This window comes from Primulina tabacum, chromosome 1, assembly GCF_025594145.1.
Source record: "Primulina tabacum isolate GXHZ01 chromosome 1, ASM2559414v2, whole genome shotgun sequence".
Taxonomy (NCBI): domain Eukaryota; kingdom Viridiplantae; phylum Streptophyta; class Magnoliopsida; order Lamiales; family Gesneriaceae; genus Primulina; species Primulina tabacum.
This window is the reverse complement of record NC_134550.1, coordinates 49,655,124-49,667,528: the sequence shown is the minus strand read 5'-3', so window position 1 is coordinate 49,667,528 and position 12,405 is coordinate 49,655,124. Positions and strand designations below refer to the sequence as shown.

The 12,405-nt window shown below is 36.5% G+C and overlaps 2 protein-coding genes across 2 annotated transcripts; one reads left to right on the top strand and one right to left on the bottom strand.

Annotated features, from left to right (window-relative positions):
- The first annotated feature begins 928 nt into the window (after positions 1 to 928).
- LOC142546061 (uncharacterized) lies at positions 929 to 3,391 on the top strand. The gene is made up of 3 exons (XM_075653563.1): positions 929 to 1,494; positions 1,600 to 1,651; positions 1,788 to 3,391. The coding sequence occupies exons 1-3, from the start codon at positions 1,172 to 1,174 to the stop codon at positions 3,234 to 3,236; spliced, it is 1,824 nt and encodes a 607-aa protein (XP_075509678.1). The 5' UTR covers positions 929 to 1,171; the 3' UTR covers positions 3,237 to 3,391.
- Positions 3,392 to 3,646: 255 nt separating this feature from the next.
- On the bottom strand, positions 3,647 to 11,564 carry LOC142546055 (putative GTP diphosphokinase RSH1, chloroplastic). The gene is made up of 24 exons (XM_075653551.1): positions 11,243 to 11,564; positions 10,746 to 10,924; positions 10,232 to 10,408; positions 9,689 to 9,754; positions 9,359 to 9,451; positions 9,118 to 9,249; positions 8,832 to 8,933; positions 8,663 to 8,740; positions 8,500 to 8,571; positions 7,470 to 7,577; positions 7,237 to 7,334; positions 6,929 to 6,989; positions 6,786 to 6,848; positions 6,648 to 6,704; positions 6,472 to 6,573; positions 6,162 to 6,314; positions 5,911 to 6,042; positions 5,738 to 5,824; positions 5,576 to 5,647; positions 5,161 to 5,247; positions 4,558 to 5,014; positions 4,292 to 4,353; positions 4,120 to 4,188; positions 3,647 to 4,032 (listed from the first exon to the last, which is right to left on the bottom strand). Exons 1-24 carry the CDS (start codon positions 11,265 to 11,267, stop codon positions 3,928 to 3,930), a joined length of 2,637 nt encoding a protein of 878 aa, XP_075509666.1. The 5' UTR covers positions 11,268 to 11,564; the 3' UTR covers positions 3,647 to 3,927.
- Positions 11,565 to 12,405: the final 841 nt, after the last annotated feature.

Sequence of the window (12,405 nt, the reverse complement as noted above, 5' to 3'; positions counted from 1 at the left end):
TTTGTTTGACAAATCCACTTGATAATGAATTTCAAATTCTGACGATTTTTTTTAGAAGATAACTTGTGAGACGATCTCACAGATTTAAATCTGTAACACTGGGCGATTCGATTTATATATATAGTGAAAAATATTAATTTGAGATAAAATGTAATATTTTCTCACGAGTCGAATCATTATGAAAATACTCATCACAAAATTGATACGTAAGACAATCTCATAATAATACTAATGTTATTTTTAAATAATTGAATTAGATTTCAAATTTATCCTCATATAAAAATCGTTTCAAATCTCGTCTTCAAATGTTGTCTAAAGTCTAAATGTTTCAGTCTTAGATAACGAAACAAGATTCGTATGCACCATGAAGTGTACGCTTCCTCCCGTGAGGTTTTGTCATATTCATGGGGTTGTTAGAACAATGTAATAATGTCTTGTCATTCAATGAACGTGACCTACCCATCCTAACCCTAACTTCACTTCATAAATGAGTGGCCATTGCGGTTGTTTAGATTTGGAACCATCTATTATAGATTAAGTCTCACGAATCTTTATCTGTGAGACGGGTCAATCCTACCGATATTCACAATAAAAAGTAATACTCTTAGCTTTAAAAATAATACTTTTTCATGTATGACAAAAATAAGAGATCCGTCTCACAAAATACGATCTGTGAGACGTCTCATACAAGTTTTTGCTTCCATTATATTGCTAATTAACATGTGTTTTGAGAAAATTATTAAATGGTCTTTCTTCAAACTAACAACAAACCACCACGATAAACAAATACAATTTTTTTTATAAAAAAAACAAATAAATTATTATAATATCATATCACAAATAAAAATTTTAATGTTTACCATTTCACCTATTTTAGTTGGGATTTGAGAGGTTTAGGATTAAGGAACCATTTCTTATAATATAAATAAAATGAAAATGGAGAAACAGAAAAGGTCAAATTCGGCGTCCGCGTCCAACTCTGAAATATCCAGTACTCTCTAGTAAACCAGCTCATTGGCTCGCTCGCGCGAAAAGCGCATTGGGATTCCCGAAACGAATCAGATCAGAAAAAGCGAACAAAGATTCACGTCCCAGAAGTTGGGAGGTGATACACAATTTTATCCGGTCGTATAATCATAAAAAGAAAGTGAAGAAGAAGTAGATTGTTGTGATGGAGGAACTGAAGAGACCAAGACATGCTTCAGAAAAGAAGCAAGTCGTCGTGAATATCGGGAAAGTCTCTGCACACGGCCGTGGAGGAATTGGAGGAGTTATTCTGTTGGGTGGTGCGTTGGCGGCCGCCGCTTTCGCCTCGGCCTTTATAATCGGGAAGATAAGACAGGGTGGTTCCCGCGACAACAGTCGTCGGAACACCCGTATTCCACCACCACCACCACCATTACCGTTTGCGGCGGTGAACAAGAAGGATGAACGAGAAAATGAAGCCAACGAAAAGGAGCAGTTCACTTGTCTTGATGCTGATAAGCATTCAAGGTTAGCTACTTGTGATTTTATTTTTCTTGATTATTATTTGAGCAGTAATCATGCGTTGTGATGAAGATAAAGGGTTTTTAATGATTTTGAATTGAATTGAAATAGTGAAACAACCAAAGAAATTGAGTTCAAGAATGACAGTCAGAGCTTGGTTTTGGTAAGTTTGTTCTTCGACATGAATATTATTTATTACTTGCTATTGAGGCGTTATGATCTAGATGAACATTTGACAATGAACATTTCTGGAAACGGACTTGATTTTATTGTTCCAATTATAAAGTAAATTTCTACAGCATGAGAAGTACAGGACTGAAATCAATGGAGTTGCTGTTTGTGATAGCGAGACAAGCGAGCAAATTCTCTGCTCTATCACTCCCAAGAGACCAGAAAAGGGTGCAATTTCTAATGGAGGTGTGTCCCATTTACCAGCACAGGAACAGAAAACTCTGTCAGCACTTGAGATCGAGAATACGACGGTACACCAGGTGAAAATTCAGCCATCGGGGGAAGTAGCCATTGATGAAAATGGTACTACGAAAGAATGTAAACATTTTGAGGAAGTGGAAGCAGAAGGAGAAGGCGGGGATGATAGAGAAATTGAATTGATGGGAGAAATCCATGAGGTGAAATGTGAAGACGCAAAGAAAAGCAATGGAAATTATGTGCCTGTAATTGGTTTGAAATTTAGCGAAGAAGGAACCTTCGTTCTAGAACACGGTAAGGATGGGCAAGAAAGTAGTTTTCCGGTGGTTGGAAGTCCTATCAGCAAACACAAAAATGTTGATGATGATGAGAAACAAGATTTCTTGTCCAGTGACCTGCCGGAAATAACTCATGATGGTGAAGCTATCCAGCAGGATGAAGATGATCAGCTTGAACTCATAGAGGAACATTTGATCCAAGAACGCAAGAAATGTAATGAACCTGACGAAGAAATCGTCCCACAGATGGGTGTGGAAGAAAAAGAAGACACGCAATGTGAAGAGAACATTGAAGAAAAGGGTTACATTGATCATTCAACTCCAGAGAACAGGCAACTCGGAGATTCTGACAAGGAGGATGTGCAAATTTTGGCAGTGCAGTTTCCTGAAGATGAGCCGATTTCCCCTGAAGAAATGGAAGCTGCAGAAGATGATGCAGTAAACGGAGAAATTGAAATGTCATTTTGCCAGCACAAAGACACTGAAGACGAGGTTGAGGACTCGTCTGAAACAATTGATACAGGTATCGCCACAGTGGAAGATGAAGAAAATATCATTGATGGAACATATGGTGATGAAGATTTATCAAATGAGACAGAACAAAACACAGAAGGAACTGTAGATACCTCCATGGAATCCAATTTGGGAGGGGGAGGCGTTTGGCCAGCCGCAATTCAGGAACCATCCATCGAAACTCAACAAGAAAAGCTTGTCAATCGAGAAATTGAAGGAAAGATTCAAGAAGATACAACGGTGAAACGAGGGAAATATGAACGCAACCCAAATAAGATCATTGCTGACAACATCAAGGTTATGAATGGCAGATGCAACTCAGCAAAAACTTTTATTGAGAGGCATGCGGTGGATCTGGCAACACTGAAGGGTTATTCAACAAATTCAGGCACACGCAAGGCCCTTCTTTTGGCAATCCCCGTGCTGTCATCCGTCTCATGTTCCTGGTTCTTTGGCCTATCATTTGACAAATTCTGCTTCGTTGTCTTGTTGACCATTGTTCTGTCTAAATCCATGATTGGTAAATAGTCAGCTAAGTCTATATGTACCGCAATAAAATATTGTAGCTAACCTCCGAAACTAAGCAAGGACACGGCTGCATAAGAATTTCAAGGTACACGATAGTAGATTTTGATCCACTGAATTATAATTTTTCACGAGTAATGGATATTGTTTTCGAGTTTAGAATCCTCGATCAAAAGTTGTGGATACCCTTTCAACAAATCTGCACAAGGAATGTCAATAACCATTATAGAAAAAATTGCCGCCCGTTTTTTAGCCTAGGAATAGATTGAAGCACTAAAAAGAAGCTCGAGATATGTAGTGATCACATCAACATATTTGAAATAATAAATAAGAAGTCAAGCTATAGTTAATCAACTTCCCCAAATTCTTCAACCATCAATCAAAATGTTCAGAAAAAGAGACCAGATCTGAAAACTCGTACTATAAGGCCATCAATTTATATTGGACGATTTCTTAATCTTCCAAATCCATTTACACGTATACTGCCGTTTTACTACTACTATGCTACCACTCTTCGTTCTGTACACAGACCCTCAACCCAGTGGTCTGCTAGCCTTTAAATCTGATTTGGATGCTTGTTAGATTTGGACATAATCGATCAGAGCAAAGGATCTGAATTTCCTAAAACAAAAATCCCACATACAAAAATTTATCCCTGTTTTTAGCAATTAATTATGCATGTTGGGCAACCAGGCTAGCACTCTAGAAGCTGTTGGTTTTCTCTTGAGCTCAGCCAGCTGCAACCCGTTGACCATCCCAAAACACCAAGAATTAGATCCACCTTCGAACATGCACTGGCCTGATTAAAAGAGGAAAAAGGGTGCAATGTCAATTTACCACTGAATGTTGAACAACTAGCACTTGAATGTGAAACATTTAAGCCTACCAAATCATCAAAACTCGCTTCAACATGAAAAAGCATGACCCCCATTCCCTTCTTTCGGTCAAGTTCCGCCTGTCAATGTTAACATGGTGACAAGATAAAGAAATGTAAAACTCAAGGAATTTGATGTCTAGAACTGAAAAACGTCACAATATTATTATTCATCTGAACTCACAGCACAAGAACATATGGTAATTCCTTCAGCTGCCAGAGCTGATGTAATATCTGCCATCATGCCTGATAATCATTTTGCACATCAATACTTCAATTGGATTTCATAGACTATGCGCCCAGAAAAGATTATAAAAACCTATTCCATTGCATGTTAAAAAAAAGTGACTATTCACATACTCTAATGCCTCATCGTTGCGAAATTTCATTCCAGAACATGAACAATTAACAAAAACAACACAAAATTAAGTAGCATAGCTACAGAAGTACCTCTTCGATCTAAGCAGACAATGGACAGCCACTGGATTGAGTTCCCATCCAGATTGTGCCACGCAATAATCTTGCTAGCTTGCCAGTCCTCTAAGGTGGGCAATACTTCCCTGTACAATGGAATATTGGCAAGTATCATCTTGGCGACACCATTACCTTGAGAAAGCACCTCTCCTGTAGCCTTCAAGCTCACGTTCAACATACTTTTGCTATGTTTCCCATTAACTTTGGGTATTTGAATGGAACCCTTCTCAAGTTGAAAGATATCTTCATTACTAGTCTTTGCAGATGCAATTTGCATCACATTCCTCAAAATTTTCTCCCACATGTGTTTAGCGCCTTTAGAATGATTCACAACTTCTTCCACTTCACTATCCCCTTCAGATTCAGCAACAAATTGCTTCACCGAATCAGCAGTTATTTCAGTTTCTGACAGTGCGGCTTGCTCCCTCAGAAACTGAGATAATAGGAAACAACTAGATTAATAGCGTTCGTGGAACAATCTGATTTCTAATTTACTCGCATTCTAGTAATTTGTTTATTTACTTCCTTTTTAATTTAGCTTGAGAGTATTGATAGAAACTAATCGAAAGATAAACCTACTTTAATAATCTTGTGTCGGGCACTGCGTGTTTTTGCATGTTCCAGCCACTGCTTATGTCTCTGAAAGGCAGATTTACTAGAGAGTCCCTGATACAGAAAAATGCATTAGCTATGTATGAACTAACTCTGTCTTTGGGGTAATGATATAAGATTTACAAAAAGACCAAGAATAGTCAATGTTAGAGGAAGATAGAGGTAAAACTAGTTTTTCCGAATGGATCGAAATGTGAAAGCAGTATTATGAGATGAAAGTATCAGACAATGTACCCAAACTTTCAAACAAGTAAAGCTCCAAGAGAATACAAATCTTTCTTCAAATGAACTAATTATGATGCTTGCCAGCTATTAATTAGAGAAGCAATAGAATGAATCTAGAAAGGTGTAAGAACAAAGTCAAACTTTCAAATCGACTCACGTTATAGGTGATAATCTCCACAACTTCAGCATTCGCAAGCACATGCGCGGGAGAGACAAGATTACCATTGACCTTCAGACGAAAAATTACAGTAAGATAAGAACTCTAAGGGAATTAATTAAAATAAAAGGTAAGCCAAGGACAATAAGCAAGTCGCTATACCTTAGCAGCCACCATTTTGTTCCCAATTTCAGTGTGGATCATATAGGCATAATCAGTGACAGTTGCCCCCATGGGCAAATTTTTAATCTGTAGGCAGTTTTGTAGAACTCAATAAGTAATGGTGATAACTATGAAAATCCAATTTCAAGCATAACTATTTATGATCCTCTAACCTCGCCCCTTGGTGTAAATACAAACACACGACTGCCTAAAAGATCCCTGGTGATAGTATCGACAAATTCCCTAGAGCTCATATTTCCAACGAATTCCTCTTGCCATTCCCTAATTGCATTGAGCCAACCTATCTGTAGGTTAAAAAAAGACCATAAAAGTTAGTATTGGATCATTAATGGACTTTTAACTGAAAATGTACTGAAGAAAAAAGTTTAACAGATACGAGACTGCAAAGGCAAATCTATTCTACCCTGAGAGCAATACTAGCATTGTTGAGGCACATTGCTTTCCCTCCAGAGCTATTGCCATTCGGGATCCCAACCACACCATTCACAAAAACTTTCCCACTATAATGTGCAGCAATCCCTCTTTCAGAAATTAAATCCATCTCTTCGGTCCTAATCTGCCAAACAAATACAGAAAGATATCAATCCACAAAGATTACACCAATAAAAGAACAAGTAAATAATCTGTCATAAATAAGTAAATTCTATTTAAATGCAAATGATACAAGAAAACACATAAAAAAACAAATAAGTTAAATTAGGACAATGACAAACCTGAACCTCCAGCCTAAACATACTCTCATACAGAAAGGGAATCACTGTAGTATGAAGACTTTGATAGCCGTTAGGCTTCGGCGTGGCGATATAATCTTTCATCTGTCACCGCGAAAAAAGAAAAATGACATCATATGCTAAGCAAGTCTCATATACCAGAGATTACTAAGACATACCGCTCGAGGGATAGGGGTCCAAATTCCATGCACAAGGCCAAGCACATGGTAGCATATCTGTTGCAGAAATTTTAGTAAAGAAAATAAGCACCCAGTTGAAATTGGAAGATTGTTATATAAGAGCAACTAAACATTCACCTGTTGCGCGTTACACAAAGGTCCGACTCCAACACATGGTTTTGGTTTTATTATGATTCGAAGCTGGTGATCAAAATATTTACACGAATGAGCATAGATATTGGAATATCAATGTGGATATTAAAACTACTATAACGATAAACCTGTGCGATCTGGTTAACTTCACTTATGGAGCTTTTAGATTTAAGAGCAGCTTTGTAGATGCTGCATATAAAACAAAAGAACTGAGTCATCACAGCATTATAATCTGTCATAATATATGAAATCCAATAAGAAGTAGTTGCACTTCAAACCCAGACCCTTATGTCAGTATTAAGAGTTTGAAGCAATAAAGCTCTGGCTGGACATAGCTCTAAGGTAAAGAAGAAAAAAAGGAAACACAAACTTACCCCCCCAGCCACAATTTAGTCTAATGAACACATTCACAAGAATAATAGCAGCTTATGATTACCTGTACGGTTCTTTACATACAGGCCGAACTTCAGTTTTCACACTCATAAGGTCTAAGAACTGATCATCCTCAATCCTCTTCTTCAATATTGTGTTTGCCTAATGAGAAAAGATGAATAAGTAGAAAATTACCTGATTGCAATTGCTACGAATTGAAAGGCACAGAAGGAGACATTCACAATGCAGTACTGCAGCACTGAATCTTGTGGAAGTTCAAATAAAAGGGAAAATCACCTCTTTGAGGTCTTTTTCATGTTCATGATAAAGTTCCGCCAATCTTCTATTGACCTTGGCATAATCTTGAGGGTTCGTATACATAAAGGCCAAATTTTCAAGTTCAGACTGCAACAAGGAGATGAGTAGAAAATTACACAAGAAAAACTCAGAAAACAGAAGGGTGAATAATCATAGAAAGAGAATGTCATCATGTGAGAAGACAGGGTCATGCATACAAGACACCGAAGCAGTATGCAGACCAGGAGTACATGTGTCTAAAGAAGAGAAATAAGTGATCTTGAATTTGCTAGAACAAAGCCCAAAGAGGCTACACCAAGGTATATTGTTGTTATTGTGTATTAAATTCCACCATCTCAATTGCTGATTATTTTGAAATCATAATAAGCATTAGAGAGGAAGGATCAAAGTTTTGACATTTAAAAAGAGATAAATTTCGTGCCGTTAATCATTTATGATGCCAGTGGCCCAAGGCTAAGTGGTAGTCATGCACCTAATGATCTTTATGACAGTTTTGTTGGGTAACAGAGAGCACTTTAGGTTGTGCAAGTGCTTAAACAAGTATAGAAGACAACAAAAAACTTTACCAAGCATTCCCTTGCCACTAAAAAGTGCAACATATGAAAATGCTTTATTATAAATGAGGTGCTCACTGAAATGGGTATGAAAAGGAATTACTCGAATGAGTGGTGAAATTGCAGTGAGTATTGTTTCTAAAATTACTGCTTCGAAACAGTGAAAGTGTAATTGCCAGCGTGAGCCATCATAAACCTACTACCAAGAGAAATGCAGCATCTAACTAAAAAATCGTGAATGGGATTAATGCTATAAACACAAATGGAGATTGAATCAAGAAAAGACCATGTAATTACTTGAGACAGAAACATAAAGGACTAAGGACACAAACTGATGCCAGAATACTAAGTCAATTACGAATTTAAGAAGTCTAAATACAAAGATGGAATATCAAATGTAGATTCAGAATGTTTAGTATGTTATAATACGATCTACAAAGATGCAAATGGCTTACCTTTATTTGATAAATTCCAAGCAGTTTTGCCAGAGGAGCAAAAACTTGAAGTGTCTCCATAGCTATGCTGGACTGGACGTCTCAAAGAAATATAGAAAATAGAATCAAAATAACATATTGGATACTATTTAATTATCTACAAGACTGCAACCAACTAGATTACCTGCTTGTGTGGAGGCATATGTGAGAGAGTTCTCATGTTATGTAATCTGTCAGCTAATTTGACTATTATAACACGGACCTGGTGCACCAAAACTTTCTGTTGTCAGAGGCTTTCGTGTCATAAAGATGTAAAACCTTTAGATTTATTTCCACGGACAAGGGAAAACAACCTCTTCGGTCATGGCAAGAAACATCTGGCGGAGATCATCAGCTTTCACATCTTGAATGGAATGACTCTCATTCTTTGACTTGAATTTCCCAAGTTTGGATACCTGGAATGCGATAAAAAATCACAATAGAGTATTAATTACTCAACATCGCTATAGACTTTAACATAAAAGCCCAGATACTAATTTCACAACCTTGATATCAGCCAAAGAAATAGGACACGAATACATTCAAGACCCCTATTAACACGAAAAGTTTAAGTCAGAGGATATAAGTGTGTTAAAATACCTTTGTCTCCCCTTCAACAATGCGGCGAACAGATGTGCCAAAATCTTCTTCTATTCTTTCAAAAGTAACAAGATTTGTATCTTCCACTGTATCATGCAACAAACCAGCAGCTATTGACTCCCAATCTAACTCCTAAAATTACATAGGTCGACATTAAAAATCAATCACAGCTGAACAAAGTAACGTGAGAAAGAAACCAGTGTGCTAGCACTAAATGGGAAAAATTAAAAGTGTAACTCACAAGTTCTCCGAGAATTTGAGCAACTGCAACTGGATGAATAATAAAAGGCTCCCCACTGCGCCTCTTTTGGCCATCATGAGCCTCAAAAGCCAACTACAAAATAATTGACATACACGTTTGAAAATGTATGAATTGCTAAATGTTGACATTACAAGTTTCCATCAAGTATATAAACCATAGAAGTCAGTGCACTATTGAGATAAAAAAGATACAAAAGGCAACAGGAAAAATTAAAGGAAATGCAAGGTAAGAACACATAATGAACACAGCGAACAGAGAATAACAAAATTAAAATTATAAAGTGATAAAAGAAGATTATTAGAAACTTACATTCAGTGCCTTACGAACCAATTCCAGTTCCTCAGATGGAAGATATGAGATACTACGAGTGAGATCCTGAGACAATAAAGACATTAGAAAAATAATGTAATAAGACTGATTTCAGTTATATAAACTATTCACTATATCAGTATCCCCCTTAGCGAAATAGATTGGCTATAGCTCAGACAATCATAATTCACTTAAACATAGATTCTTTTAGCTTCATCATGTTTTTTGATTCCTATAGTTTCACCAATAATTGCATTAACTGAGATAATTTAATTCATGCAAACACCAATCTATTTGAGGTTTAAGACACATGAGACAACAAATTGGTCATTCTTTGAGTTCAAACCGTCTAGTTCTTTAATGGGTCAAATCACAGATTGATAAGATCAGATGTTACACTTGGCATTTCAAGGCAGCAATAATTCTAAATCTTTATATCATATGTATCCATCTAAAAAAATTAAATCAGACTAACAAACTCATTTCATTTCAGATGCTGCTGGAGTGGTTATCCACTTTAAAAATTTTAATGGCATCGCTTACCTCCCACAAGCTATCAGGGGAAACTTCGTACGATTCGGAAGATGAAGATGGAGAATAACGTAACTTCCATTTGCTGCCAGTAAAGCGTGCGATAGTTGAGGTAATAAACTTTGGGGGAGTAACAAAATTTGAGGCTTCGTTTGAAGACCATCTTCTCCAATGATGAACTTGACAGATCTGGAAAATATAATTAAACATGTAGCCACATTTAGAAACAAAGTTAGGTGGAAAAAACTGCCTTCCAAATTAGATTTTGGCCACGGGGCAATGGACTAACTACTATTTCAACTCTTACTGCTGTTAAAAGTAAGCCATGTGTCCGGGCTACGTTCCTATTACTACAATTTTGGGCCCATATGTTGTTAATCGGTACTTCAATAAGAAGACTATTAACAAAGTAAAACATATATAGAAGTTAATATAGTTTGATTGCTTAAAAAAATAGAGATTAATGATTAGGGAATAGGAAATACAAAGTAGATTCTACAAAATAAAATTTCAAAACAATGCTCACACATAAGATGTGGTTTCTTATTAAAACTCTTCCTGATGCCTGAGGAGGATGCGTGGTGCTTGCGAGAAATCCAGTGAGCACTCTTGGAGCTTTAGAAGCACATGAAATCATACTGCAATCATATTTTCCACTCCCATCTCCTTTCCAAAACTTACACGCATTTACGCATTCTAAAGAAACTGCCAAAATTCGAAAATAAAAATAAAAAGAAAATATCAATCAAGCATGCCAGAGAACCAACAACAACTTATTCCAAATCAACAAATTCCAACAAAACCATCATATTCATAACAAATCAAAGTTTTTTGTTAAAAAAAAATTCACACGGCCAAAGTTCCAAAAAAACCCATAAAATCCTCAATCAAACAGCAGCAAGTTATCTAACATCTATAAATTCCAAAAAAGTACAAACCATCCCAAACCAAAAAAGTTAACAACAAACATTCCATCAAAACATCTAGCAAACGAAAAATCAAAGGCGCAAAGTAAAAATGAACCTGCCATTGAAGAACCAGAAGCCATCACCACTCCGAAGCATCGGTAGCTCAAACGTTCATCAAAACACCCCCCCTCAAACAAAAACTCAGAAAAAAATCCAATTCCGCAGCTGAAATCAAACTAACAAGCGCTCGCAACGCCTCAAACGTAAAAACTCAGGCTAGTTTCAGCTAAATCAGTAGAGGAAAAAAGCGTACGATTCGCAGTTTCACGACAAGATTGGAGAGGATTAGATTGTAGGAAGGTAGTGTAAGATAATCGGGAGGAGATAGAATGGAGGTTTAGTCGAGGCCACACAAATGCCGTTCCACAATTTATTTTTCCCATGTTTTCTTCCTATGTGGCTTAATTAATTAATTAATTAATATTTTATTTTCAATTATAGAGGATTTTATAGGTGGAAATTTGTGACTTAGACCTAAGGATAATAATTATTGGACTATTTGTGACACGAAAATCGCTCGGGGCTTAATTCTTATAATTTTTATTTAAAAAAAATTAGTTTGCATCTTATTTGAATATTTTAAGAAACCAAATTATTCTTATGATTATATTATATATCAAATATATCCTATCATAATAATTGTGACTAATAATAGTAATAATATATCCTATCATAATAATTGTGACTACTAATAGTAATAATAATTAATATAATTATCACTATATTATTGGCGAGATATTACTTCAACTCTTGTTTCGATTCTTAATTACATGGTGATCCAAAAGAATGGAATAATACTCTTGTCACTTTGATTCCAAAAAGTCCGCGGGAGCCATCAACTTTGAAAAGATTATTGACTTACTAGTCTTAACAACACTTGTTATAAGATTGTGTTACATGCAACCACGAATCGTTTTAGGTCGAATCCTGATCGGGTTATTGATTCTTATCAAAATGATTTTATCCCTAACAGCTTGATTTTGGATAATGTGATTGTTAGAGTTGAATGTATGTATTGGATTAGAAACAACAAAGTACGGCTAGGGGTAGACGCAAGTGTGAGGTACTGCATTTGCATTATATGCAGTGTTTCCAAGTAGCTGAGGAAGCCCCTTCTATTTTACATTCTTCAAGCCCATACCCTGTACCTAAGAGACCTGACATTGGGAAGGCATCACTTATGTTAGAAGGCTTCACGATCCTCCTCACTAGCAGCCC

What these genes read in the sequence shown, in the direction of transcription:
- LOC142546061 (XM_075653563.1), top strand. Translation starts at nt 1,172, where the DNA reads ATGGAGGAACTGAAGAGACCAAGACATGCTTCAGAAAAGAAGCAAGTC. An exon ending in GATGCTGATAAGCATTCAAG is followed by an intron (nt 1,495 to 1,599) that starts GTTAGCTACTTG and finishes GAATTGAAATAG; the next exon opens with TGAAACAACCAAAGAAATTG. An exon ending in ACAGTCAGAGCTTGGTTTTG is followed by an intron (nt 1,652 to 1,787) that starts GTAAGTTTGTTC and finishes AAATTTCTACAG; the next exon opens with CATGAGAAGTACAGGACTGA.
- LOC142546055 (XM_075653551.1), bottom strand. Translation starts at nt 11,267, where the DNA reads ATGGCTTCTGGTTCTTCAATGGCAG. An exon ending in ATGAAAAAGACCTCAAAGAG is followed by an intron (nt 7,335 to 7,469) that starts GTGATTTTCCCT and finishes TTTTCTCATTAG; the next exon opens with GCAAACACAATATTGAAGAA. An exon ending in AAGTTAACCAGATCGCACAG is followed by an intron (nt 6,849 to 6,928) that starts GTTTATCGTTAT and finishes TTTGATCACCAG; the next exon opens with CTTCGAATCATAATAAAACC.